This window comes from Lycium barbarum, chromosome 8, assembly GCF_019175385.1.
Source record: "Lycium barbarum isolate Lr01 chromosome 8, ASM1917538v2, whole genome shotgun sequence".
In the NCBI taxonomy this organism is placed as follows: domain Eukaryota; kingdom Viridiplantae; phylum Streptophyta; class Magnoliopsida; order Solanales; family Solanaceae; genus Lycium; species Lycium barbarum.
In genome coordinates, this window is record NC_083344.1 from 104,389,864 (window position 1) to 104,414,408 (window position 24,545).

Consider the following 24,545-nt stretch of genomic DNA (forward strand, 5'->3'; position numbering starts at 1 on the left):
CCATTCCTATAAACTTTTTGTAAATTTTTTTTTAATTTCAGATCGATGTGCTCAAAGAGAGCATCACGGCTAACAAGCATGTGTGTTCATAATTTTTTTTTATGGACAATGTATTCAATATCTTTGTGCATTAAAGAAGAAAAAATGGTTGGCGTTAAAAATATTCCTTAATGTTTTATTGATCGACCTGTAAATATCATTAATTTTCTTAAATTGCTTTACTTTGTACTTTTCGATTTGTAATCTTTTTGAAATTTTAATATTTTTGTTTTTTTTTGGGTATCAAGTCAATATTCTCAGAGAGGTTTAAGATATAAAAATATGTTATGCTTTTATACCCTTTTTTCGTTTTTTTCTTCTTCATATATTTCTCTTACTTTTGAGCAAATCTACAATTGTTATGCTTATTAGCATGTGTTTACTTTTTGTACTTTTATCTGTAAAATTTTATTTCCTTGGAAGAAATAAATACTTTAAACTAAATGGGGAGATTATCTATATTTATATTTATTTACGTCAAACTTTTTGTATCTTTTATTTTTCTTTCATTAAATCTATGATTCTTATATGTGTAAAATAAATTCTTTCTCGATCGCGCGCGGGCAAGTACACTAATAAAATAAATAAAAGATTAAATAGGCAGGCAATTATGAATGGTTAATCCTTCTGTTTGGTCCTCTCTTCCCTTACTCCCTCTTTCTCTAAGAACCACACCTACACACACAGCTGACAGCACCCAAAATGATTATTTTTCTCAGTTTGCTCCTCATTTATCCATATTCTTGATTTCCTAGCACCATATAACAAAAACGTCACCAAATGCATATCTAACTTTAACCAAATCCAATAATCTAAGCAACCTCTCTTCCTCTATACCAAAGTTTCTGCCCAGAAATTCCGGTCACTTAACCGATCATCTGATTCTCAACCTTGTCTCTTCGACCCATTATTTTTTCTCAGGTTGTCTCTTCGACCCATTAATTTTCCTCTTCATACATATATAGTCCAAATTCCACCTTTTTTTTTTTTTTTTTAATTCACTGGTTAGTTTTTGCTCTTTTAATTCATTTGATTCTCAGGTTGTCTCATCGACCCGTTAATTTTTATGCTCATACATATATATACACTAATTTCCACCTTCTAATTAATTATCTAAGTTCTTTTTTTTGGTATGTTTCCCTTGAATTCACTTGTTAGCAATATAATTTGGTTGATTTTTTTTTTTTTTAAAAAAAAAAAAAAACAATAATTAGGATCTGTAATTCTACTGAGTTGTAATAGTTGTATTAATATAAATTGGGTGATGATTAATTTTGAGTTTTTTAGTTGATTCTAAAACTTGGTCGGTGATATCGAGGATTTTTGTTTGACTTTATTGGTCAAAGTCGTTGAGTTTTGGTGATAATTACAAAGCTATGATATTATTAATTGCACCCACATTTGTGGCAAATTCTGGATTTTGTCTTTTTATTATTAGACAGCTCAAAAGTCTTTTTATTCTACTTAGAAATGTGCAATGTAAAGAACCCTTATTGTGTGTTTACATATAATGGAATTGAATAGAGTGGTAAAGCATATATATATGATTCATATAATGGACTTGGAATTGAGGTAGTTGAATCGTATATTACGTTGGAAGTTACTCCCTCTGATTGTCTTACTTTCCTTTTTAGTCCGTTTAGAAAAGAATGCGTCTTTCCTTTTTTGACAACTTTTTAATTCCAACTTTCCACATGGCATGTTTAAGACCACAAGATTAAAGGGTATTATGGTACATATCTTTAAGTTAAGGCCACAAGATTCAAAAGTCTTCTTTACTCTTTTAAACTCCGTGCCAAGTTAAAACCAGACAAACAAATTTAAACGTTGGGGGGTAATATACATATCCATCCTTAACATAAGGTATGAGGAATCTACTTTTCTATTATTTTTGATAAAATACCGAATAGTGTTGATGATTGCTTTCTCAGGCATGAGCATTCAAATTTGTACTTTTCATTTGAACATTCTAGTTTCTACTAAATATCGGGAAATAGCAGGGATTATGTCTCTCCTCTGGGAGACAGAACGGTTTCATCTTTTGTTGAATTGAGTTTGTGCTAATTGTACCGTGTTATTCGCACTGAATTCGTTGGTTATTCCCTCCCCTCACTTTGATAAATTTCTTAGTTTTATCTGTCTCGTCACTCGTGGTGTGCTCGTTTATACATAACCAAAGTGTATTCATTATTCAAAGATCTTAATCACTTCATTTATATGCTAGTGATGCTACTTTGTGTAAGCGATTCATTAGGACTACTTAAGCATCTAGTTTAGCACTAAGTACCTACCTTTTAAACAATCATTTTGTCCAATGAGTAATGACTCCATTTTTATGTTTTTGAATATTCAAAAGAATGGAGTGGTGTGATGCAAGGGATTATCACTTCATGTGTCATGTGTGAGCAATGTGCATCGGAGAAACATGTATTTTGGACAATGAGATGTAAAATGCTCTACGGAGAAGCGATCATTTTTTTATAATACAACATGATAGATGAAAAAGAGAAAAATAATGAAAAATGGTCTTTTTTCTATTAAGTAATAGACCTCCTCTTCATGTACTGTTATGTTCTCTTTGGCAACAACATTATCTTCTTCTTCTCGAGTTTGTAACACCTATACTACTTTTGTGTTTTGTCAGTTCTTTTTTTAATTTTCTTCTTCAAAGACAGGCTTTTTGTCTTTCTTCTAATCTGCAAGTCTCCCGCTCTCCCTCTGCCATTTCTTATTCTGAGCTTCTTGTTTGCTTCTCTCTTCTTCTATCCTAGTACATTTACTAACAATAAAATATATGATGATGGAAATGGTTGATTAATTAAAAAATTGAAAATCAATTTCGTGGTTAAAGTTATCATTCCATGGACATTGAAATAATGAAATTTATATGTTCATGATGCTTACAATTAGTTGTTTGACTACTACTATCGTTATTATATATTGGATTCTAAAGCTAGTTGCTATTTCAAGTATTAAGCACAAACTTCTTACTTCCTCTGTCCCAGTGTATGTGACTTGGCACGGAGTTTAAGAAAGAAAGACTTTTGAAACTTGTGGTTTAAAGCAAGTCATAGATGGCTATAAATCATTTTATTAAGGGTAAATTGGGAAATCTAAATTTGCATCATTCCTTTAGGGACAAACTAAAAACGAAAGCTTATCACATAAATTGGAATAGAGGGGAGGAGATGGTTATGATATTTTTTGTTTGAATTGTGTGCTTTACTTGGAAGAAGCGAGTACTTTGTTTTTGCTTTTTGCTTAAAGCCCTTGTGCTTCGTCCCTTTTACTTCGAAGAAGTGCGCTCGTTCTTGTTGCTTTTTAGTTTTTTGTTGATTTTCCATTTTGTTAGTTATTACCTTTATTCTTATTGTTCTTTTTTCTTTTGAGCTTGGGAGGTGGTTTAGAGGGAAAATCTAGACTTCTTTTTTCTTTTCTTTTGGGATTTGGGGGGATTTTTTTTTTTTAAATACTTATTACATTTATCTTTATCCATATTTATTTTTTTCTTTTGGGTTGGGGGTTGTTTAAAGGAAAAATCTAGACAAAGGTTAGTTGAAAATGCTTAGTTTACCATTCCTAGTCACCTTACTTTTGGGTATAAGTCTTAACCTTTCCTAGTCATTTTGGCAATTTAGTTATGTTTTACTCTTTTACTGTATTTAGCAGCTTCTAGATTAATACTGGTGACGTAACACTTGTTAAGGAGGTAATCATACCTTTTCATTTGTGCTAATTCAGTGGATTAACTTTAAAGAAATATCTCATTGGATACTCTGTGAAAATTTGACTTGCATGTAGCATATGTAAATCGCATCAACCAAGGCTTACTTTACTTATGAGGATCTTCCCATTTTTTTGGTTTTAAGCAACACCATCATCTTTACACTTTTGTCTGTCTCGAGTGAAGATTTGCAGATAGGAATGTTTCAAGAAATCGCTCAAGCAGGGGGATGTTTTGGGGCGCTGTCTTTAAGAGATTCAGATTTAGTCCAGGCAGCTGTCTTTTGTGGTCAACCCCAAAATTTTGGCTGAATATTTTAGCATAGTTAAGGTGCAGATTTGGTAAGTGCTAACTTGCTTATGTCAGCCAACGAAGCCAAAATTGATAATAGCTGAACAGTTTCAGTTCAAGCTCTTTATTCCAAAGAGTTTTTTCAAACCACTGATTATCACTTATTATTAGGAAAAAAGCTTCTGATTTTTCATAGCATGTCTGGTTATATTACTATTAGTACTTGCTATAACTTGACAAGTCAAAGTATTTAGGTGACGTTAGGACAGTTTTTTGGTAAATAGCTTCTCTCTCTCTCTCTCTTTTTTTTTTTTTTTGAAAAAATTGTTGAAGAAAGTTCTGTGAAAAAAATTTGTGTTTCGATGACCCTTTGAATAAATTTTTGGAGAACACTTGGGTTCGATTGGATGTTTTTCCAGAAACAAAAAACTATGTTTAACAACCTTTTACTTTGCAAAACTCTTAATCAAACCTTCCCGTCAATAATTCCATCAATGTTATGCAAACATCAAGACCAAATTTTTGAAAAGAACATGCATTAGCCTAATATTAAGTTTGTAACATAAAAAACATAGATGTAGCAGAAAAAAAATGGTAAATTTATATTTTTGAAAATTAGCTTAATGTTAAAGGAGTTTTATGGAACTTGTTGAACGTAACAGTAATGCAGAAACATAGCTGAAAAATTAAAAGAGCAAAATGACTCGGTAAAAAATGAGGGTCAAGGTGATAACATTGAAAATTTGTAGGCTATTGTGGAAGTAAGTTTGGTTTGGATTTGGCAAGAAAAACCTTCCGGCTGGCTTTTGCTTTTTGTTTTTCTTCTTTGAAGAAAATGCTTTTTAAAAGAAAAAATTCTTCTGATAATTAGACAAAGGATTTCTTCACAATAATTTGTCTTAAGCAAGACTTATTCAAGCAGTTATGTATCAACTCCAAGAGGCGAGAAGTATAAAACTAGATGGAAGTTTTGCATTATTCGATTATATTAAATATAGTTGCTTTTTCGAGCCGTGGAAACAGCCTCTTGCAGAAATGCAAGGTAAGACTGCGTACAATAGACCCTTGTGGTCCGGCCCTTCCCCGGACCCCGCGCATAGCGGGAGCTTAGTGCACCGGGCTGCCCTTTTAGAGCTTTAATTTCTTTTCAGATAAGCAGAAAAGAGTTGGGGTCACTTAAATCAGGTGCTTCAATGGATTCAACACATTCTTTAAGCAACTCTAATTATATTGATCATCTAGCAACTCAAGTAAATAGATCCTGTGTATCCCTCTATCTGTATGAACTTCTATTCATATCATCAAATCCTAAATCTTAGATGATGATCAGGGCCGGACCCACCCTATTAGGAGGGGGGTCACGTATCCCCCCTAACCTCGGGAATACCCTGTACATATATGGTATATATGCCTTAAAGAATGTATATGTATTTAAAAGGACCCCTGAGAGATATCCATTGCTTTGGTGCATTTGGTTGTTGTGCCCTTTAGGTCCTTATATGACACCTAAGGTTCGAGTCTCGCTTGCAACACCTTTATTTCTATTTTTTGTTGAGTTTGTTTTGTTTCCGTTCTAAACCTATTTTAGTTTCTTCCAATTTTGAAGTTTATTCTTTATACTACAATAACTTAGCATAATTATTAAGTTTTCAAAGAATTGCGCGCCAAACTTTCACATAATAAGTGACATATTTATATTAAGGCAGTGGTCATTGGTGCCCCCTCTGCGTCAAAATCCTGGGTCCGCCTCTGATGATGATGATCCTACTTCACGATCGATACATGTATTAGATAGCCGCATTTGTTTCCATATAACATAGCTCATATTGTTCTTCACGGACACATCAAAACTAGAGAAAAAAATTGAATGATCGTTGTTGGTCCTGTAATGTGAATGTAGAGAGCTTTCTTAAAGCTGTCTTTGTATATGTCATTTAATGCTTTGCAGCTGTATCATGTTTTTTCTCTCAGAATGTGACTACTATACACTATGTTTGCATAATCTAAACATATTCTTTACATAGTTGAAGTAGATGATTCATTTCAGTTTTCCATAAATTTTTGAACAGCTAACACTTAGATTATGTTGTAACATTTTTCCGTTTTTTTTTTTTGGCTCTCAACTTCTGTTAATGTTGGACTTTTCAGATAATTCCTTCACTGGTGCTCTTAAGGCCCTCGTGTTTCTCAAAATTGGCCCACATGCAAGGGGACAGAAGTATTTTGGACTCCTTTCCAGAAACTATTGATCTTAATCAGGGATCCGTTTCAAATAATGCTTCCGTGGATCCGACAGCTTCCTGGGATAGCTTTCTAAGTCCGGTAGAAAATCGATTGTCGAATTCCATGCTTTCTCCCGCTGGAAGAAATCCTAGTTATGTTAATGGTGTTAATTATTATGCTCAAAGCTTTAGTGGCTGGGATCAAGGTGAGTCCAGCTCCACTGCTAATTTGCATGACTGCACACGTGGCAGTGACTTGAGCATTGGACAAGGCTGGCCTTCTTCATCGAACGATTATGTTATTACTAATTCAAGGTCAGAACGGCTATTTGAACCTTCTAGTGTCTTCTCTACAAGCGGTTATGGTGGAAATCATCCAATTGGCAGGCCTCCTAGTGTATCGTCAAACCTTGCCTCGGATCATAGTCCAGTAAATGCTAATTTGAGTGGTGGATACAATAATGATGATGGTCGGCTGGTCATGCGAACAAGCGTACCTCCACTTCCGTACAAATCTGACAGGTCAGAAGCGGAGCGTCCTCCGGCTTTTGGTGCATCTGATCACAGTGGTACCTCTACAGGTAGTTCTGGTTATTTGGCACGGACCAGTGATATATCAGGTTCTTCTATGGATAAGTGGGGTTCGTCCGTCAAGCGCAAGGCAATTGAAGGTAATTCTGGACATTCTTTTGCCGGTGGAAGTTCAAGCTCCAATGCAGGACCTGAGAACATTGTACAGCATAACTATCCAAGTAGTTATAATGCTTCTAGCAGCTTAAACATACTATCACCTGCTGCAAATATTCAGAATGCTGGTTATCTGGAAAATACTTATCCAAGAAATGGGCTTGGTACAAGTATGTCTGCCTCTGATATATTTCCTCCTTTAAGTGCTGGTCGAATTGCAGAAAGCTCTGCAAGAAATTTTGGTGCAGCAAATCGTGTGAATCAGGATCTCATTACACCTGGTTTACCACCAATTGGGACTACTGTAGGGCATTCTAGTGTCAGCCCTGCCCATGTGCCTGGACCTGCCTCTAGCTCTTTGGACTTGAGACAACCATTTTCACTGCCAATGAATTCAGGTAACCTTGGAAGCCAGTCTCATGTGATGCATGCTCCAGGTCATTCTAGAGGTTTTCACTCCCTTCCCTGGGATTTACCTCCTAGTTCACGAGGTGGTAGTTCATCAATGATTTCTGGAGATAGAGGTGCTGCATTGGGAGATGAAGCTAACTTCAGTACTATCAGAAATAATCGGGAGGTACATCCATTTGTTCCTGTTCCTGAGTCAAGAAATATGGTACTTGACCCCACAAATTGGAGCTTAGCTACTGCAAACGCAAGCTCTTCTAGAAACAGTCCTAGTTCTGCAGTGGGTCCTGGTTCAAGAGCACACAATTCTCCTACTGCTTGGGCTAATCAGAACTCAGCAACTACTAGCCATCATGGATTACCAGAATTTGCTCCTTGGAATCTCTTCCCACCAGTTGAGCCTGAGTCTGGAAGTCAGAGAGGTCATTTTTCTCTGCTGCCTTCGGCTGCTTCTTCCTCAGAGGGGCCAGTGATGTCTTCCCGATCTAGTAGCCGTGGTAGCCGTCAACCACATCTTAGATCAAGTTTGATGGTTGATCCAGGTGATGATGTGGATGGTTGGCGTGCTTTAGCTGCTGATGTTGGGGGTCGACACAGACTGGTATGAGGTTTGCTTTCCATAATAATATCTAAAATTGTTGTATTTTGGTTATCTATGTAGGTATCTTAACTTGGCTGTCTTGTGTCTGGCATGATGAATGTAAAGATATTTGCTCCCGTATTGCTATTTTGTCCTCAAGATTTCTCTTTATTTATTGCTTGGTTTAAATTGCTTTACTTCCCGTTGGCTATTTGGTTATTTTTCTGCAGTCTTGGTCACTCATAGTTTTTAGGATAGGGGGATTTGTGCTGACCTCAACATGCATGTGGATTTACATAATATAGAGAACAAACGCAACGAGTAATTTTCCTCGTCAATCAGCATCTTGGTATCTTTATAATGGGATTGTAGAAGTATTCTCACAAATACTTCTCCTGGTCAGAAGTCAAAAGTTTGCATCTACACTATTTGGTCTATGAGTTTGAAGTGGCCTGTTAGCACTCATAAATGATCACTGTAGGCTCAACTGCAACTGATATGTTATGGTTTTACAAATAACTGTGCTTACCATGCTATTTAGTTTGTCCAATCTGTGAATTTGATTTGTAATGATTCCCAACCTATGCATCTGTCCGTGTTGTTTCCACATGTCTTGATTATGAGATATTTTGAAACTGCCAATAGTTTTTACTTTGCTTGCTGAATTGTACACTTTGTCAGTGCTGATTAATCTTTTCTCCTACTTATGTACAACAGATTCGTCAAGTCCTGAATGCCATGCGGAGGGTGGAAAACTTGAGATCAGAGGTTTTATTTCAATCCTTATAATTATCCAATGAATGTATTAGTTTGCAGATATGAGTTGCAGCTTGTTATCTGAGCAGTGTGTGTATACACACACTTTTAATCCTTATCAGATCCCTGAAAGTTTGAAAACATTTGCATTACCTAATACTGGTAAGCAAGGTAGGAAAATTATAGGCTTAATACATCGACAGCCCCTTAAGCTTGTCAGCAAATTATTTAGACACTCGAACTAAGGCTTGTTCAAATTGAGCAGCTGAACACATAATAAATGTTCCTATTAGACACTTCCTGTTCAAATTTTGAAAAATCTTTAGTGCATATTCTCAACCGTCCATTATGTAAATACGTTAAACACTTAAAATGTGTCACCTCCTTTAGTTATATGCATTTGCCTCAATAAGTCGTAAAACCTCATGCCTATTCCAATTGATGCTAATGCGTATACTTAAAGGAAATGACATATTTTATGTGGTTAACTTGACTACCTAATAGACACTTGAGAACACATGCAAAAGTTTTTTCAAAATTTAAACAAAAAGTGTTTAATAGGAGCACTTTATTATGTGCTCAATTGGAAAAAGCATTTGTTCAAGTGTCTAAATGGAATTTGCTAGAAAGTTTTAAGGGGTTGTCGCTGTATTAAGCCAAAACTATGTGGCCTGCATGGTAAACAGTATTGCCCGGAAGAGAACAAAAAGTACTTGTTATTAAATAGAGTGAGTTTGATGTTTTCCAACGATATTAAAAGAAACAAGTCTGAGTTTTCTGATTGCAATTTGGATGGATAATATTTGTCAGCATTTTCTATTAAGTTATATTTCCAACTTCCTCTATTTTTCCGTTTGTTTTCCTGCCAAGAGGTTTTAAGTTTTGGGAGCCAGTCATTTATAGCCTATTTGGCCAAGTTTATTTTTCCCTCAAAAGTACTTATTTTTTTAATAAGTATTTATTTTTAAAAAAGTGAGGTGTTTGGCCAAGCTTTTGGGAAAAAATAAGTGTTTTTGGGGAGTAGCAGAAGCAGTTTTGCAGAAGCTAAAAAAAATAGCTTTTGCCCAAAAGCACTTTTTTGAAAAGTACTTTTGAGAAAAATACACATAGAAACACTTTTTAAAAGCTTGGCCAAACACTAATTGCTGCTCAAAAGTTTTTTTTTAAATTAATTGGGCAAACACAAGCTGCTTTTAGCCAAAAGTACTTTTTTGAAAAGTACAAAAGTACTTTTTAAAATAAGCTGTTTTTAGAAGCTTGGTCAAACAGACTATTAATTAAGTCTCGATGACAAGATCTAATTGCATCTAATTTTTCATCATCAAGGTTCTAACTCTTCGTTCCTTTTTAGAAGAGAGCTCCTTGATCCAGACTTCCTCATTGGACAGGGTCCTCTTCAACCCTACATTCTTTATAAAAATGCTCATTACCTGATCCAACTGCCAACTGATGAACTTGATACTGACTGCCAATTAGAATAGCTGAATTTTTCTTGGCTACTTTATGCTGAATTCTTACTGGTGAATGGAATTTCTGGTGACTTTTGTGGACCCTTTCTCAGGATCTTATGTTGGTTGATCCTTTTATCAATGGAGTTGCTGAGTTCCATGATAGGCATAGAGACATGAGGCTGGACGTTGATAATATGTCCTATGAGGTAATGTAGTTTCGTTTTCTTGTCGCTAAATTTCTAGGTGCAGGTCTCACTGATTGCTTCGTCTATTAGGAACTATTGGCATTGGAAGAACGTATAGGAAATGTAAACACAGGATTGAGTGAAGAAACCATTTCGGTCAACATGAAACAGCGGAAGCATGAGTCTGTACGCCGACGGTCCTCATCCAACTTGGAACCTTGCTCTATATGTCAGGTAAGAATCTTACCTCATGTTTTCACATAACAGAGTTATAGTTGTCCTGGAAGAAACTTTTTGGCGGATTTGTTAGCTAAAGTTTTTCCTATTTCTTGCGATTAAATCAGGAGGAATACACAGCTGGAGATATCATGGGCATGTTGGATTGTGGGCATGAATTCCATACTAATTGCATTAAGCAGTGGTTAGTGCTGAAGAATACATGTCCCATATGTAAGATGACTGCCTTGGAAACTTGAAAGAAAACCCGCGACAACTATATTTTTGTCTTTCTTCTATTAAAGATGGTGAACGAAAAAAGAAAAATAAGGGAGCTTCTTGTCAACCTAGTCATACTGTATACTATGGCTTATGAAATCCTACTCATGATGGAACTGAAGGAGTTGTAAGTAAAAAGATTTGACTGTGTTGAGGGAATTGTTTATACCCTAATCTTATTAGTGTTACAGATATTTGCATAGAGTAATACATCACGAGGCCAATAATTGGCTTTGGTGGTATTGCCCATTACTTTGTTTGTTGTGGGATTGTAACACGACACATTTAAGGGGTCAGTAGTCCTATGGAATAATTTTATCGCAAGCACATACCTGCTCGTTAGGTTTCTCAACACTACCAATCGATTGACGAGAAAGTGAAAAGTGATCTGCACTCTAGCTTGGCAAAGAGAGATGGAGAGGAACTTGGATGTTGGGAAAAAATGCCTTTACATCATTGGCCCTGTTCGCGGAACTAACTAACTGGTCCTGATACTTGGCTCTGTGAATTTTTGACCAACAAAACATGAGAAAATTGAAAAAAACATTCTTAATTTTTTTTCTTTTCATACCAAACACACCCATTGTCTCCACTTTTGAGTCCACTGCCACCAATCTGATCTTTGCTACCATGAGAAAGGGGCGACGAATGTTGGATTGCCTAGAATGATGACTTTAATCAACACATTGTACTAGATGAATAAAACGAAAACACCCTGTAGGCAGGGGCGGAACCAGCCCTTCGGGTGGGGGTTCGGCCGAACCCAGTAGCTTTTGTCCGAACCATATATTTGTATTAAAATTTTTGTCAAATATGTACAAATTATTAATTAAGAACCCAGTAACTTTAAAGAATTAGAATTCCGAACCCACAAGCTTCGAATCCTGGCTCCGCCTCTACCTGTAGGTATCGTTGTGGAAGCTAGTTACATAACCAAAATTAAGATTCTACTAAGAACCGTTGCTTCATTGGTTGCAGAATAACCTAACGCTCTGATACTAGTTTTATCATGATTACAAACTTTGATCACGCGGCGATTGGCATTATGACACCCTAGGCGATTGGCATTATGACACCCTAGCAGACCTAACATATTCTTAGTCTAATACCATATATTTCGTCATAAGTTCTGATAACTTTAAGCATTTACCAAAACCATTCATATCGATTATTTGTAAAATTATTTATTTTAGTAGGTAATACACCATAATATTCAAGGTGATATTAAAGAGTTCGGAGCCTAAAGAGCATATTTTTGAAGCAAATAAACCAGAAGGGATTGTAAAAAATGAGACAAACCAAAAGAGATTTGTCTCAAATGGTGCTACGACTTACAACACTCTCAGCGGCCCACCAAACCAAATAGACGTTTGGTCTGTGGGCCCTGCATTTTTGTTAAAAGAAATTATTAGGGCCAATTTGCACGATTGTCCTTCATACGGATTGGTCTTTAATTTTTGCCCCTCAATTCGTTGGTCTTTAATTTTTGCCCTTCGCTTAAAAAGGTGGCCGAAAATACCTCGAGGTTCTGGATTCAAAACCCAGCATAGTTTCTATGAACCTATGCCTATTCGGGCGAAGCTACATAGAACCTATGTCAGAGATGGCAGACTTTACTTTAAAGCATAACTAAAAGTCTACCGGAAACGGTAGACTTTTAGTTATGTCTTAAGGCAAAGTCTGCCGCATAAGGTAGACTTTTTGCAAAAGTATTGCCTTGCGATTTTTTTTTTTTGGCTAAGCGGGGGTTCATACCTAAAATCTCGGGATATTTTCGGTCACTTTTTTGATCGAAGGGCAAAAATTAAAGACCAGCAATTTGAGGGGCAATATATTAAAGACCACCCCAAAAGAAGGGCAATCCACGCAAAAAAAATGAATTATTAGTAAGTCGTATGTTAGCCTACGACTTGTAAATTTTTTTTTTTTATAAAAATTAAATTATAAGTCGTTGGATAGCCTATGACTTGATACTTGTTTTTCTTCTTTTACTGCCAACTACTAGATTTTTTTGTCTACGAGTACTCCACCATTTACTCCTTTATTTACTTATTTAATTTCTTTGCAAATTACCTTATTGATGAGTTATACATGTTTTCATTTGGTTAGTATGTTGATTTAGAGGTAGTATGCTGTTTTTAGAGGTGGTTAGCAAGTATTTCCTTCGTATTAATTTATGCAACTTAATTTGAATTGGTATAGAGTTCAAAAAGAAATAAAAACTCTCGAGACTTGTGGCTTTAAACTGTTAAACATGTGATAACATTTGTATGGTTATAAAAACTTCTCATTAAAAACTAAACAAACTGTGTAAATGCATCATTGTTTTTGAACTAACTAAAACAGAGAGTGTATTAGTTAATTGCTGCCTTATTGATGAGTTATACATGTTTTCATTTGGTTAGTATGTTGATTTAGAGGTAGTATGCTGTTTTTAGAGGTGGTTAGCAAGTATTCCCTTCGTATTAATTTATGCAACTTAATTTGAATTGGTATAGAGTTCAAAAAGAAATAAAAACTCTCGAGACTTGTGGCTTTAAACTGTTAAACATGTGATAACATTTGTATGATTATAAAAACTTCTCATTAAAAACTAAACAAACTGTGTAAATGCATCATTGTTTTTGAACTAACTAAAACAGAGAGTGTATTAGTTAATTGCTGCCTTGATGGTGCAGCCAAAAAGTTTCAATAGTCTGTCAGACAACCATTAGACCATCCCGGCACACCCATGATTGGAGCCGAGAACGATCATCTACAGCACCATAACCCGAGGACCATGAAAGTTGTTAATCACGCTCTGGTCTAATGGACCTTGTTCATCCACCAAACTTGATTTCCTGTCTCCTTAGAACTCAAGGATACAGTGGTACGAGCCTATAGAACAGATCCCAGTGCTCAACATAAAAAAGACCTTTTTGTTGTGTTATTTCAGCGATGTGGGATAACTAGACGGTCCTTATTTTTCAATTAGCATTTGTTAGATTCGTGAATAGTTAAACTATATGTAGAGCCCGTTTGGATTGGCTTATAAGTTGCCTATAAGCTGTTTTCAGTTTTTTTGAGTGTTTGGCTGGCCAGCTTAAGGCCATTTTGTGCTTAAAATAAGCCCAAAAAATTAATTGGGTTGAGCCCGTTTGGATTGGCTTACAGCTTAAAGCTGTTTGCAGCTTATAAACTGAAAAAAATAAGTTGGGGTAGTCCAACTTATTTTTTTTTGGCTTATAAGCTGTTTTCAGCTTATAAGCCGCTTTAGATAAACTAAGTCAAATGAGTCCAATTATTTTTTTGAGCTTATTTTAAGCATAAAATGACTTTAAGCTGGCCAGCCAAACACTCAAAAAAGCTGAAAACAGCTTATAAGCCAACTTATAAGCCAATCCAAACGGGCTCTTATTTGACTTAACTTATCTAAAGCAGCTTATAAGCTGAAAACAACTTATAAGCTGCTTTTTTTAAGCCCATCCAAACAGGCTCGTAGTGTACTTTGATGGGTCTTTTCTTTCTCTATACTTCTGCGCAAAACATGCAAATCAACATTTCCTAAGGGGATCATTAAACATTGGTACAATATTGAGAAAGGCTCCCAGACAGAAAAGGAATAAAAGTTGATGTTACATAGGTTGTCTGAGTTGTAACCTAGCTGTTAGATAAAATGCCTGACAAAAGCAGAATTATTTGTCTGAAGTGTTGGAAGTTTAGCCTTCGGAATAAAAGATTGAAAAAAGTATCCAGTTCTTGTAGTACTTCTTATCCTCTACCACTCTGCCAATAACTATGAGTAATTCTAACAGTAACTGACTAAGTATGTACTCCCCCGTCTCAAATTATGTGGTATATTTCGGATTTCGAGAGTCAAATGAGTTTTTCTTGACCGCGATTTACTGATATATCTTTTAAATATTTTTGAATTGGTAATTATTATGACTTATAGGGGCGGCTCAACAGACTTGGTGACCTAAATCCAAAATATATTAAAAGGCCCTTAATTTTTTTTTCTTCATAAATTGATACAATAACGAGACACAAAAGAAGTCCACATGACTTTGATCTAGTGGTGAGAGCGCAACACGAGATGTGTGGGTTAGGCGCATGTCACAGTATGTCAATCTCTCATATACCAAAAAAATGGTATTTAAGTGAAAAAAGGTAAAGGTCGGGGTGTGCCTATTATCTACCGAATTTCGAACCTTGCGACACTTGCCTAGGGATTTCTTAGTTTAAAATATGAGACACAAAAGAACTTGCTTTCTAATGTATTTACAATTAAATATGACAAAACGAAATAGCTAATTAAAAAATAACTGAGTTGAATTAGAAAATGAAATCGTCATAAGCTTGCTTTCATTCCCATTTCATTATGTTTGTGACGAGTTGAGCTGGGAGCTAATGCTGGACTCTTTCGATTTCATTTAGTTGATGGAGTTGTTGTTAGCGGTCGTAATTCGAACTATTTCCATTTTGTTATTTGAATTGAGCTGTTAGTTCGTGTTTCTGCGAAACTGAACTGCAATTGTGTTGGATTGAGGCGAATTATAGTTTGAATTGAGCTGTTGATTTGGTAATTACATAGCGAGTTCATTACATACCTCAACCATAACTCAAGCACAGAAAGTGATTTTTCTAATGGGCTTATGTTGCGAAGGGCAGGATTTAAATAACGTGAATAGTTTAAAAAATTATTATGGACTTCCAACGTAAATTACTGGTCTGAACTATTATGAACTCATAGTAAAACATTCCTCATATTACGTGAACTTCACACCCTCCAAAAGCTCCTTCAAAGAGTTCTAACCGGCCATACATGCGAAAAGAATTTTGAGTGAATAGGTTAAAAACTCCTAAAACATCATTGGGACGAAAACTTTAAGGTTTATCAAATGAGAAAGAGTTTCAGGGTCATGATCGTTGTACCTATTTTATTTCCTGGGTTATTAGTTGACAGGTTAATATTTACTTTATGAGTATCTCTCGAATTGCTCACAAGTCTATTCAAGCTACTCTAACTTCTATATCTGTATGATTGTCAGAAAATAACAAGAATACATTTAAATCTCTGCAACAAACTTAGTAAGGCTAAGGGGTATATCTCTATCCTCAATAACGAAATGATTATCCTAACTCCTAAGGGATCTCGAACAAGCTCGATTTATTCTTATTACGCATGTAAGTTCCCTTTTTCAAGTTCAATTCACTATTAAGATATCATCAAACCGGTAAGTTTAAGAAGGAATGCATTGATTTTGTGTTAAACTATTGACCAAATAATCAAACAATTAAGCACAAGAATAAATATTAACCCAAAGATGGAAATGCAATAGATAAAAACTGTTGTCAAACCAACTATCATGTCTTTGTCATAACCCTAGAATTAAAGAGTTTAGCTACTCACGATTCGAGAAGAGTTGCAAGAATTCATGAATAACATAGGATTTAGTGATGAAAAAAAGAGGAAAAGAGAATAAACCTAAAAACGACGGCTTACAATGCTCAAGATATGTCCCAGTCGTTATTCATACAATAAAAACCTATATTTATAGTCTAGGGTTAAGTCTGGAATAAGTAAGACCAAATCCCGATCGAACTAGGAAAAACTGCACCGACACGCTCCTGTGCATCGCTCAGGTGGCGTGAAAGAGCAAAAAAAGTTCAGAGGCAGTGTCCATCGGCGGCACCTGTCCACAGGTGCCGCGAATCCTTCAGTGATTCCGCTTTTCTTTCAACTTTCCGTCTCTTTTCTTGAACACAATTCTTCCAAAACTTCACCAAAATGCTCGGAATTCATTCGTTCCTTCTCGTTGTACCTAAATATCACAAACACATCGACATAAGCTCAAATACAATGATTATATCACAAAGGTGTGATTAAAGTACAAAGAAATAGAGGGAAAAAGATGCGAAATATAGATATTTGTACCAAATATCAAGACATAAAATTATTCATTCAACAAACACACTCTTCTAGTTTCTCAATTACTTATTGTGCAATAGAATGTCGATAAATTGGTTCTTTTTCATCTTTTTGAGAATCCATGACACATAGAAAAATGAAACACGAGAGAAAATAAAAAAGTGATGAACAAAATCAATTCTTATTGAAGAATTCACCTTCTAGGTTTCTTAGCTAAGAATTGACTTTGTTCATCACTTCTTTATTTTCTCTCTTGTTTCATTTTTCTCTGTGTCATGGATTCTCAAAATGATGAAAAAGAATTAATCTATCGACATTCTATTAAACAATAAGTAATTGACAAACTAGAAGAGTGAGTTTGTTGAATGAATAATTTTGTGTCTCACTTTTTATACTTTTTTTTTTCTATGTTTTACTTATTCATGATATTGTTTATATGTGGCGGTCTTTGTTGTGCATCGATATGAGGGTTTTAAGATATATGTCTAAAATCATGTTCTTATTTCATTTTTGTTTTAAATATTTAAAAATGATCTTGATTATTTGAGATATGATTTTTAAATTTATCATGGATGCAATTTTCCTTTTCTTATAATGTATCTGATTTGTTTGATATTTAGTTTTCTATATGAATAAAAACAGATTCACATGTCTCACTAAATTTTTGATAAAGTAAAAAAAAAAAAAAAAAAAAGGTTGACACAATTACGTAAACCATGAAGGAAAATGATCTCTTACGTGGTTATAAATTTTTAACCACGCTCAACCCACACTTCTTAATAAAAGGAATTTGAGTTACAAAATTCATCGCACATTTATCGCTAAATATTTCGTAACTAACATGATTTTTTGATATTCTATCGTTAAATAGTATTAACTACTACTTTTTGATGTTTAGCGATAAAATTACTCGACCACCTTTCAGTAAGAATATATTCATTTCTATTGCTTTGCTAAAGCCTACAATAAATTCCAAATTTTAATTTTTTTCTATTTGATATTTCATACCTTTATATCAAATAAACTACAGTAGATTTCAACAAAGGCTAAGAGAAACATAATAACAGTTTAATCCGAAAACGAGTATTGCAATATCACTAGAATTTCAAGATAATCAGGTAAAAATAACTAATGTTACTCCTCCAGAGAGAGTTACAAAATTATTTTTCTTATTCCTCTTTACTGCAATAAACTTGTAATATCCGCTCTCATTGAATGTTTCTGGGGCTAACTCTACTCTTCATCATGTAATTTCTTAATAAAATCAGCAAAATCAACAGTTTTTCATTTTGCAAATGAAAAGAGACAAACAAAATCAATAATCTATAGGATTTATATTATTTATCTTGACAGTGCAAATAACGTTTTACGCTATAGCATATTAGTTACCATTCTATCTGATTATCAGTTTGTGCATTTAAAAAAATTTAGTTATTAATACCTAATAAGTGACATGATTATATACTTGTATTTTTTTTCACCTGTTCGGGCATAGAATTGAAACTCTAATATATGCGATGAGATGAAAACTGACCTCTACTTTCAATTAGTCAATCTTCTCAAACAACTTTTGGTCTTCACTGCAAGTTAAGCAAGTTTGATTTTCCATCCTCCCACTCAGCAATTTGTGTTGCAAGAAGAGCATTTTGTCTTCAAGCTTAAGTGTCTTGTTTTCTTTCTCGATTTCTCTAAGAATTCAAAATAGCATAAAAACATCACGAAGAATGTAAAATAAATAGAGTTTAACTTATATACAACATAAGTGTAACAAAAACTATACATAGTCAGGTCATTTAGAAGATATGTACAAACCCTCCATAAAAAGCAAAAGTTATAATCTTTAAAAAAAAATAAAAATCTGTTACAACAAGTAAAGTTAATCTGAAGTGTAAAATATCTTTACATTGTTAGTGGATAGAAAAAAGGAGAAATGAAAAGAAAAGAAAATGAAGAAGAAACTAACATAATAAATTCTTACTTTGAACTAGAACCTTTTTTTGCAGAATCCATTGGTTAAGTACAAACAAGAGCAGATTAAGAATAAAGAAGTTTTCTTCACTCTTTAGTTTGACATGTGCTTTGCTTATCAAAAGAGGAGAAAGCCCTTTAAATATACTGAGTTCATAAAGTCCTTACCAAACGAAATATTAGAGTGCTGATTATTGTAATAGAAAATTAATGAGTTCTGAAATTTTTGAATATCTTAAGAAAATGGTAAGTAATTGAATTTTGGGATAATAGCATTTTTATTCCCTAAATTATAGGTATATTTTGATTTTGGTCCTTGTGATATCTGATAAACCATATTTAACCTCCAATTAGTCGAAATGTGTGTTTTTTGTTCTTTTGTGTAAGAAGTATGTTGTATTTGAAATTTTAAACTACTTTTAAAACTATATTACCGTCAAATAAGGAGTAATAGTACAAGCTTAACATAATAAATGGGAATTAAGTGGCGGAGTGAATAATAATTCACAAGCAAATGAATCAACAGTACACATTTTTATCAGAAAAGGCTCAAATATGTCATCCAACTATCGGAAATGGCTCATTTATGCCACTTGTCAATAGTTTGGCTCATTTATGCCATCGAACTATAGGAAATGACTCATTTATGCCATCAAACTATAGAAAATGACTCATTTATGCCACTCATTAATATTTTGACTCATTTATGCCATCGCCCCGTTACCAAAATGACTCATCCATGCCATTTTTTATTAACGTCGGTTTTATAATACTAAATATGACACGTGGCCTCCAACTAAATTATGGTTGTGAGTGGGTAAGGTGTAGGAGTCGGGTTTTTTATTAATTTGGTATTTAAAATTAGGCTAGTTTAATTAAACGACGTAGACCTCTAATTGGAGGCCACGTGTCATATCTAGTATTATAAAACCGGCGTTAATAAAAAATGACATGGATGAGTCATTTTGGTAACGGGCGATGGCATAAATGAGTCAAAATATTGATGAGTGGCATAAATGAGTAATTTCCTATAGTTCGATGGCATAAATGAGTCATTTCCTATAGTTCGATGGCATAAATGAGCCAAACTATTGACGAGTGGCATAAATGAGCCATTTCCGATAGTTGGATGGCATATTTGAGCCTTTTCCGCATTTTTATTGATTGAAGGTTAAATATGCTTAGTCAATTATTATAGGAATAAAAGTTATAATCTATCAATAATTAAGGGACCAGAAGTGTTATTAACTCTTTACAAATTTTAGACAGGAAACATGAACCACTAGACAAGCATCTTGGCTTGAAAAGAGAAAACATGCACGTTCAAGGTACCAGCATTTTGCTTTGCACCAAAAAAACTTTAAAGAAAAATAAAAATAAAAGGTAATTCTACACACAACCCGGTGGACTCGAAAGTGCATATTTCTATTAATTGAAGGTTAAATGTATTTAGTCAAAAGAATTATCAATAATTGAGGGATATTTCTATTAATTGAAGGTTAAATGTATTTAGTCAAAAGAATTATCAATAATTGAGGGACCAAAAGTGCTGTTAACGAAAAACAGATAAGAAACAAACGCAATTGAGGCGCACACCCGGTGGGACTCGAACCCACAATCGCCTGATTAGAAGTCAGACGCCTTATCCATTAGGCCACGGGTGCTTTTTGAGTGCGTTGGCCTATTAGATCATTATTAATTTCAAATGCTCACTAATGTCAAACCTTCAACTAGGGGTGTACATGGACCGGGTTGGTTCGGATTTTTTAAACACCAAACCAAACCAATTGCGTCTGGTTTTAAAATTTATATACCAAACCAAACCAATAAAATTCGGGTTTTTCAACCTCGGGTTTTCTCGGGTTGTTCGGGTTGTTCGGTTTTCTCGGATTTTTCGGGTTTTTTTTCGGAATAATCTTGATACAAAACATATAACTTTTACTTTAAATATTTCTCTAGTCCTAGTAAGATACAATTATATAATTAAGGTGTTTCTTAAGAAAATAACACAAAATGTGAGAAGAGTGATGACATTGTATTAAAATATTCAACAAAAGCTAATATAGTCGGTCAAAATAAATATTGCTAATTAATAGGCCATAAAAGAAAATGACCATAATCTAAAAATACTAAGTCATGCTAAAATAAGTATTAATTATATGACAAAGAAAAAAAAACTTAAGTTATGTATTTTTACTCTCTAAATCAATTATGCAAAACTAAAGAATAAATATCCAACATTATTGTCATTTCTAGTGATAAATTGAATTTCTTTTGTTAGGATTAGTGTTGAGTTGGTTTTGGTTTGGACTTTATTTGAGTTACTAACATCCATAAGATATAAAACTTATTGACATTCAAAATTCTAAGTTCAAGCTTGAATAATATGATAATAGATAAAAAATTACAAAAAAATTTAAGAAATATTTATAAATTACTTTACAAATAAATATTTTTATGTATAAAATATTTTAAAAATTGAATACATGTAATGTCGGGTTGGTTTGGTTCGGTTTGACTTTTTTTAGTTAAAACCAAACCAAACCAATTATGATCGGGTTTTTTTGTCCAACACCAAACCAAGTCAAACCAAACCACTAGTCAGGTTTTTTTCTCGGTTTGACTCGGTTTATCGGTTTGGTGCGGTTTGTCGGTTTACTTTGTACACCCCTACCTTCAACACGTCTGTCTAGACTATTGAAAGGATGGGAAAATTACGCTCGATGTCCATTTTTGAAAATATTTACATTATTATTTTTGAAAGATTCATGTAACACAATTGCATATCTCCGACCAGTAAATTCTAAACATCATATTACTATTTTAACCAACATTTAGATATCATTACTAATTTTTATTACTCAAAAATTTCATTAACACACTATGTTGTTTGCTAATATTATTATCAATCTCTAGTAAATGTATCATTTCTTGTTACTAAACTAAAATATTTTCCACTAAGCAAAACAGTGGAACATATTTTCCAAAGAGATAATTACGTTGTATGTTAATTAAGGTAATAATGTTACTAAAATTGATCCACTTTTTTAAATCTTACAAAAAATGACCCAACCTCCTTTTTCTCTCGTGCTCTCTCTCTTCCGTGCCTCCCCCCCCCCCCCCCCCCCACCACCACTCATATCCGCCGCTGCCGTAGTCGGAAAATCCTCCTCCTCTCTCTCGCTCTCTCTCCTCCGCAAACCCTAGATCTAGTTCGCCTCCTCTATTTACTCCGCCTCCTACATCTACCACTGGTGGCGTTGGGTTTGGTTCAGGTTGTTTGGCCGGAGATGGAGCAGCGGCGTTGTAGTTGTTGCACGACGGAGCTCCGATGATGAGTTCTGGAGAGAAATCCCGGGTCGCGCCGACGGCGAGGAAGTCGCCGGAGGTGGAGAAACCGGTAGGTGCAGGGGTAGTGGGTGTATAATAGTGTATAATATCGTATATGGGTGTATACACAGCTCTTATACACTATTATACATGTTTATACACCAATATACATACTGTAATCAGTCCAGATCTATGTTTTATACCTACTTACACAATATTGTATAATTGTGTATAAATGTGTATTAGTGCGTATTTTCGTGTATAATATTGTATAATTATATTTTTTTGTGTATATACCTAGACATTATACAATATTTGTATAATTGTGTATAAATATGTATACATGCGTATTTTCGTGTATAATCTTGTATAGTTATATTTTTTAGTATATATACCTACACATTATATACCTTCAAACACCTATATACATAATGTACCTGTTCTTTTGTTATGAGTGTATAACACTGTATAAATGTATTTTTGAGCTAAAACTTTGCAACGTAAGTTTTGAGCTACTTTTTGTAATGTAAGTGAGCAAATATATTTCTGAAATTTTCCCTTTTCCGAAAGGTAAGTCATTTTGGGAAAATATGATTTTTTGTCACGAGTCAATGAGATTGGACCAATTTCCTTTTGTCTTCAGTTATTGGATTCCTAATACCTAACACATCATTGACCTCCTATCCTAAAAATTCTGCTATGAACTTCTGCTCCTCTTCCTTCTTTTGCATCACATTCACGTTAATTAATAAATACAATCGAAAGCATAATTAAAGATTGAAGAGAGGGATTCATTGCTATGTTGAGACATTAAACTTTCAATAAAATATTAAACGTCACTTGTCTATTTTCTGTGTTTTCTTTCATAATAATGTGTTGTGTACTAATTATCCTCATTGATTAGAAAGAGAAATAATTATGGAGTTATAAGCTGAATGAACTCTCCCACCTAATATGTCAAGTCTTGGGTTAGGCTCTTCAGCTCTGCTTAAGAACATTTTATTTCTTGCTCATCTTCTTCCATAAGTTGTTTAGGTAAAACCTTACCTGCACTGACTGTGGGATTAATTTTGTATCATATTTGGTAGAGGTAATAAATCTATACCTCGTACCAAACAAAGTATAAAGTGCATTACAAACTTAAAGATGAGATATCCCATCTTATCCCATTAATCCTGGGATTATTTTATCCCATCTCCTAGATGGGATAAATTAGTCCCAAGAGATGGGATAAATTAGTCGGATTATAATCCTGGGATAATTTTGTCTACATACCAAACGACCACTGAGTGTTTACACCAAAGATATATGTCATGTTTTCGAATATAGAGACTTTTTTACAACCATAACATGTATCTTTTACATCGTTAAATTACTTAACCACGGAAGTTGTATTGATTTGGTGTAAACATCAAGTGCGAGTAAATTTTTATCAGCTGAGGTTATTTTTGGAAAAGAAAAAAAGAAGAAAAAACACACACAAACCAAAAAGAAGGGGAGAAAATGTTGATTCCCTCTTACGCCACCATCCACCTTAAAACAAAAGAAAACTCAACCCAATAATGATACCTTTCCTAGAATTTGATCTAAAGGAAGTAAACATGAGAAGAAATGGAATGCCTTCTTCCCTAAACCTCAGCAAGTAAGCTCTTTCAAGATCATTCTCTTTGAGTAAAGCTTTTGATATAATGTTAAGACCACCTTCAGAATTCAACAATCCCACCAATTCAAGATGGACGACAACAACTTCATGTACCAATATTTAGCTGAAATTGAGGAACCTGATGAGAGTGAGAGTGACTTCTATGTCCCAGATTATGATGATCAAGAAGAGGATGATTCCAACTTCATTTACATCATCAACACAATCTTAAGTGGCACCGCTCGTCTCAACGTCCTCTTACCCACTGCCACAATCCTTGCATTCACCATATTTGCACCTATATTAACCAATGATGGCCAATGCAACAAGTTTGAGCAATGGATGACAGCGATTTTCTTGGTCATATCGGCTGTTTCTTGCGTGTTTTTCTCGTTCACTGATAGCTTCAAATCGGCTACTGGGAGATTGCATTATGGGGTGGCAACTTTTAGTGGCATTTGGACTTTTAATGGGAGGAGGATTAAGCCTTGTGTGCCAAGAGATTATAGACTCAGATGGTCTGATATCTTCCATGCATCACTTTCATTGATTGCTTTTCTTACCTTTGCAGCATCACACAGTGATGTGCTTCAGTGTTATCATTTTGTTGTTCCAAGAAAGGCCGTCAATACCGTTCCATTGGTGATTGGATTTGTCATTAGTCTTCTTTTTGTGATTTTTCCTTCTAGGAGAAGAGGAATTGGGTATCCCTTCTTGTTGCAAAGTGATATATAATGCAGAAAAACTGAGCTAATGTTGTTCTGAGCTTTTCATTATACATGAAAAATGAGAAAATGTAACGCCCAAAAATACTTTTGTCCCAGTGTGTTATCTTAAAGTTGCTAGAAGCCATGTA

General features: G+C 34.4%; 2 protein-coding genes and 2 non-coding genes across 5 annotated transcripts; 2 read left to right on the plus strand and 2 right to left on the minus strand.

Moving 5' to 3' along the window:
* The first annotated feature begins 649 nt into the window (after nucleotides 1–649).
* On the plus strand, nucleotides 650–11,107 carry LOC132606508 (E3 ubiquitin-protein ligase MBR1-like). 2 transcript variants are annotated; one of them, XM_060320044.1, is made up of 7 exons: nucleotides 650–960; nucleotides 3,950–4,104; nucleotides 6,203–7,972; nucleotides 8,669–8,719; nucleotides 10,269–10,364; nucleotides 10,434–10,577; nucleotides 10,688–11,107. In XM_060320044.1, exons 3-7 carry the CDS (start codon nucleotides 6,257–6,259, stop codon nucleotides 10,817–10,819), a joined length of 2,139 nt encoding a protein of 712 aa, XP_060176027.1. In that variant the 5' UTR covers nucleotides 650–960; nucleotides 3,950–4,104; nucleotides 6,203–6,256; the 3' UTR covers nucleotides 10,820–11,107. The 2 variants fall into 2 exon arrangements, with proteins under 2 accessions (XP_060176027.1, XP_060176028.1); XM_060320045.1 differs by lacking the exon at nucleotides 3,950–4,104.
* Nucleotides 11,108–13,531: 2,424 nt separating this feature from the next.
* Nucleotides 13,532–13,751, minus strand: LOC132608555 (small nucleolar RNA U3). The gene has a single exon (XR_009570462.1). It is a non-coding gene; the product is annotated as a small nucleolar RNA U3 (small nucleolar RNA).
* A 6,557-nt stretch (nucleotides 13,752–20,308) lies between these two features.
* TRNAR-UCU (transfer RNA arginine (anticodon UCU)) lies at nucleotides 20,309–20,381 on the minus strand. The gene has a single exon. It is a non-coding gene; the product is annotated as a tRNA-Arg (tRNA).
* Nucleotides 20,382–23,779: 3,398 nt separating this feature from the next.
* Nucleotides 23,780–24,424, plus strand: LOC132608069 (protein DMP7-like). Its single transcript, XM_060322142.1, has one exon. It carries the CDS (start codon nucleotides 23,780–23,782, stop codon nucleotides 24,422–24,424), a length of 645 nt encoding a protein of 214 aa, XP_060178125.1.
* The last annotated feature ends 121 nt before the right edge of the window (nucleotides 24,425–24,545 follow it).

Coding starts and splice junctions, on each gene's coding strand:
- LOC132608069 (XM_060322142.1), top strand. CDS start 23,780: ATGGACGACAACAACTTCATGTACCAATATTTAGCTGAAATTGAGGAA.
- LOC132606508 (XM_060320044.1), top strand. CDS start 6,257: ATGCAAGGGGACAGAAGTATTTTGGACTCCTTTCCAGAAACTATTGAT. Junction 7,973..8,668: donor TTGGGGGTCGACACAGACTG/GTATGAGGTTTG, acceptor TATGTACAACAG/ATTCGTCAAGTCCTGAATGC. Junction 10,365..10,433: donor TTGATAATATGTCCTATGAG/GTAATGTAGTTT, acceptor TTCGTCTATTAG/GAACTATTGGCATTGGAAGA.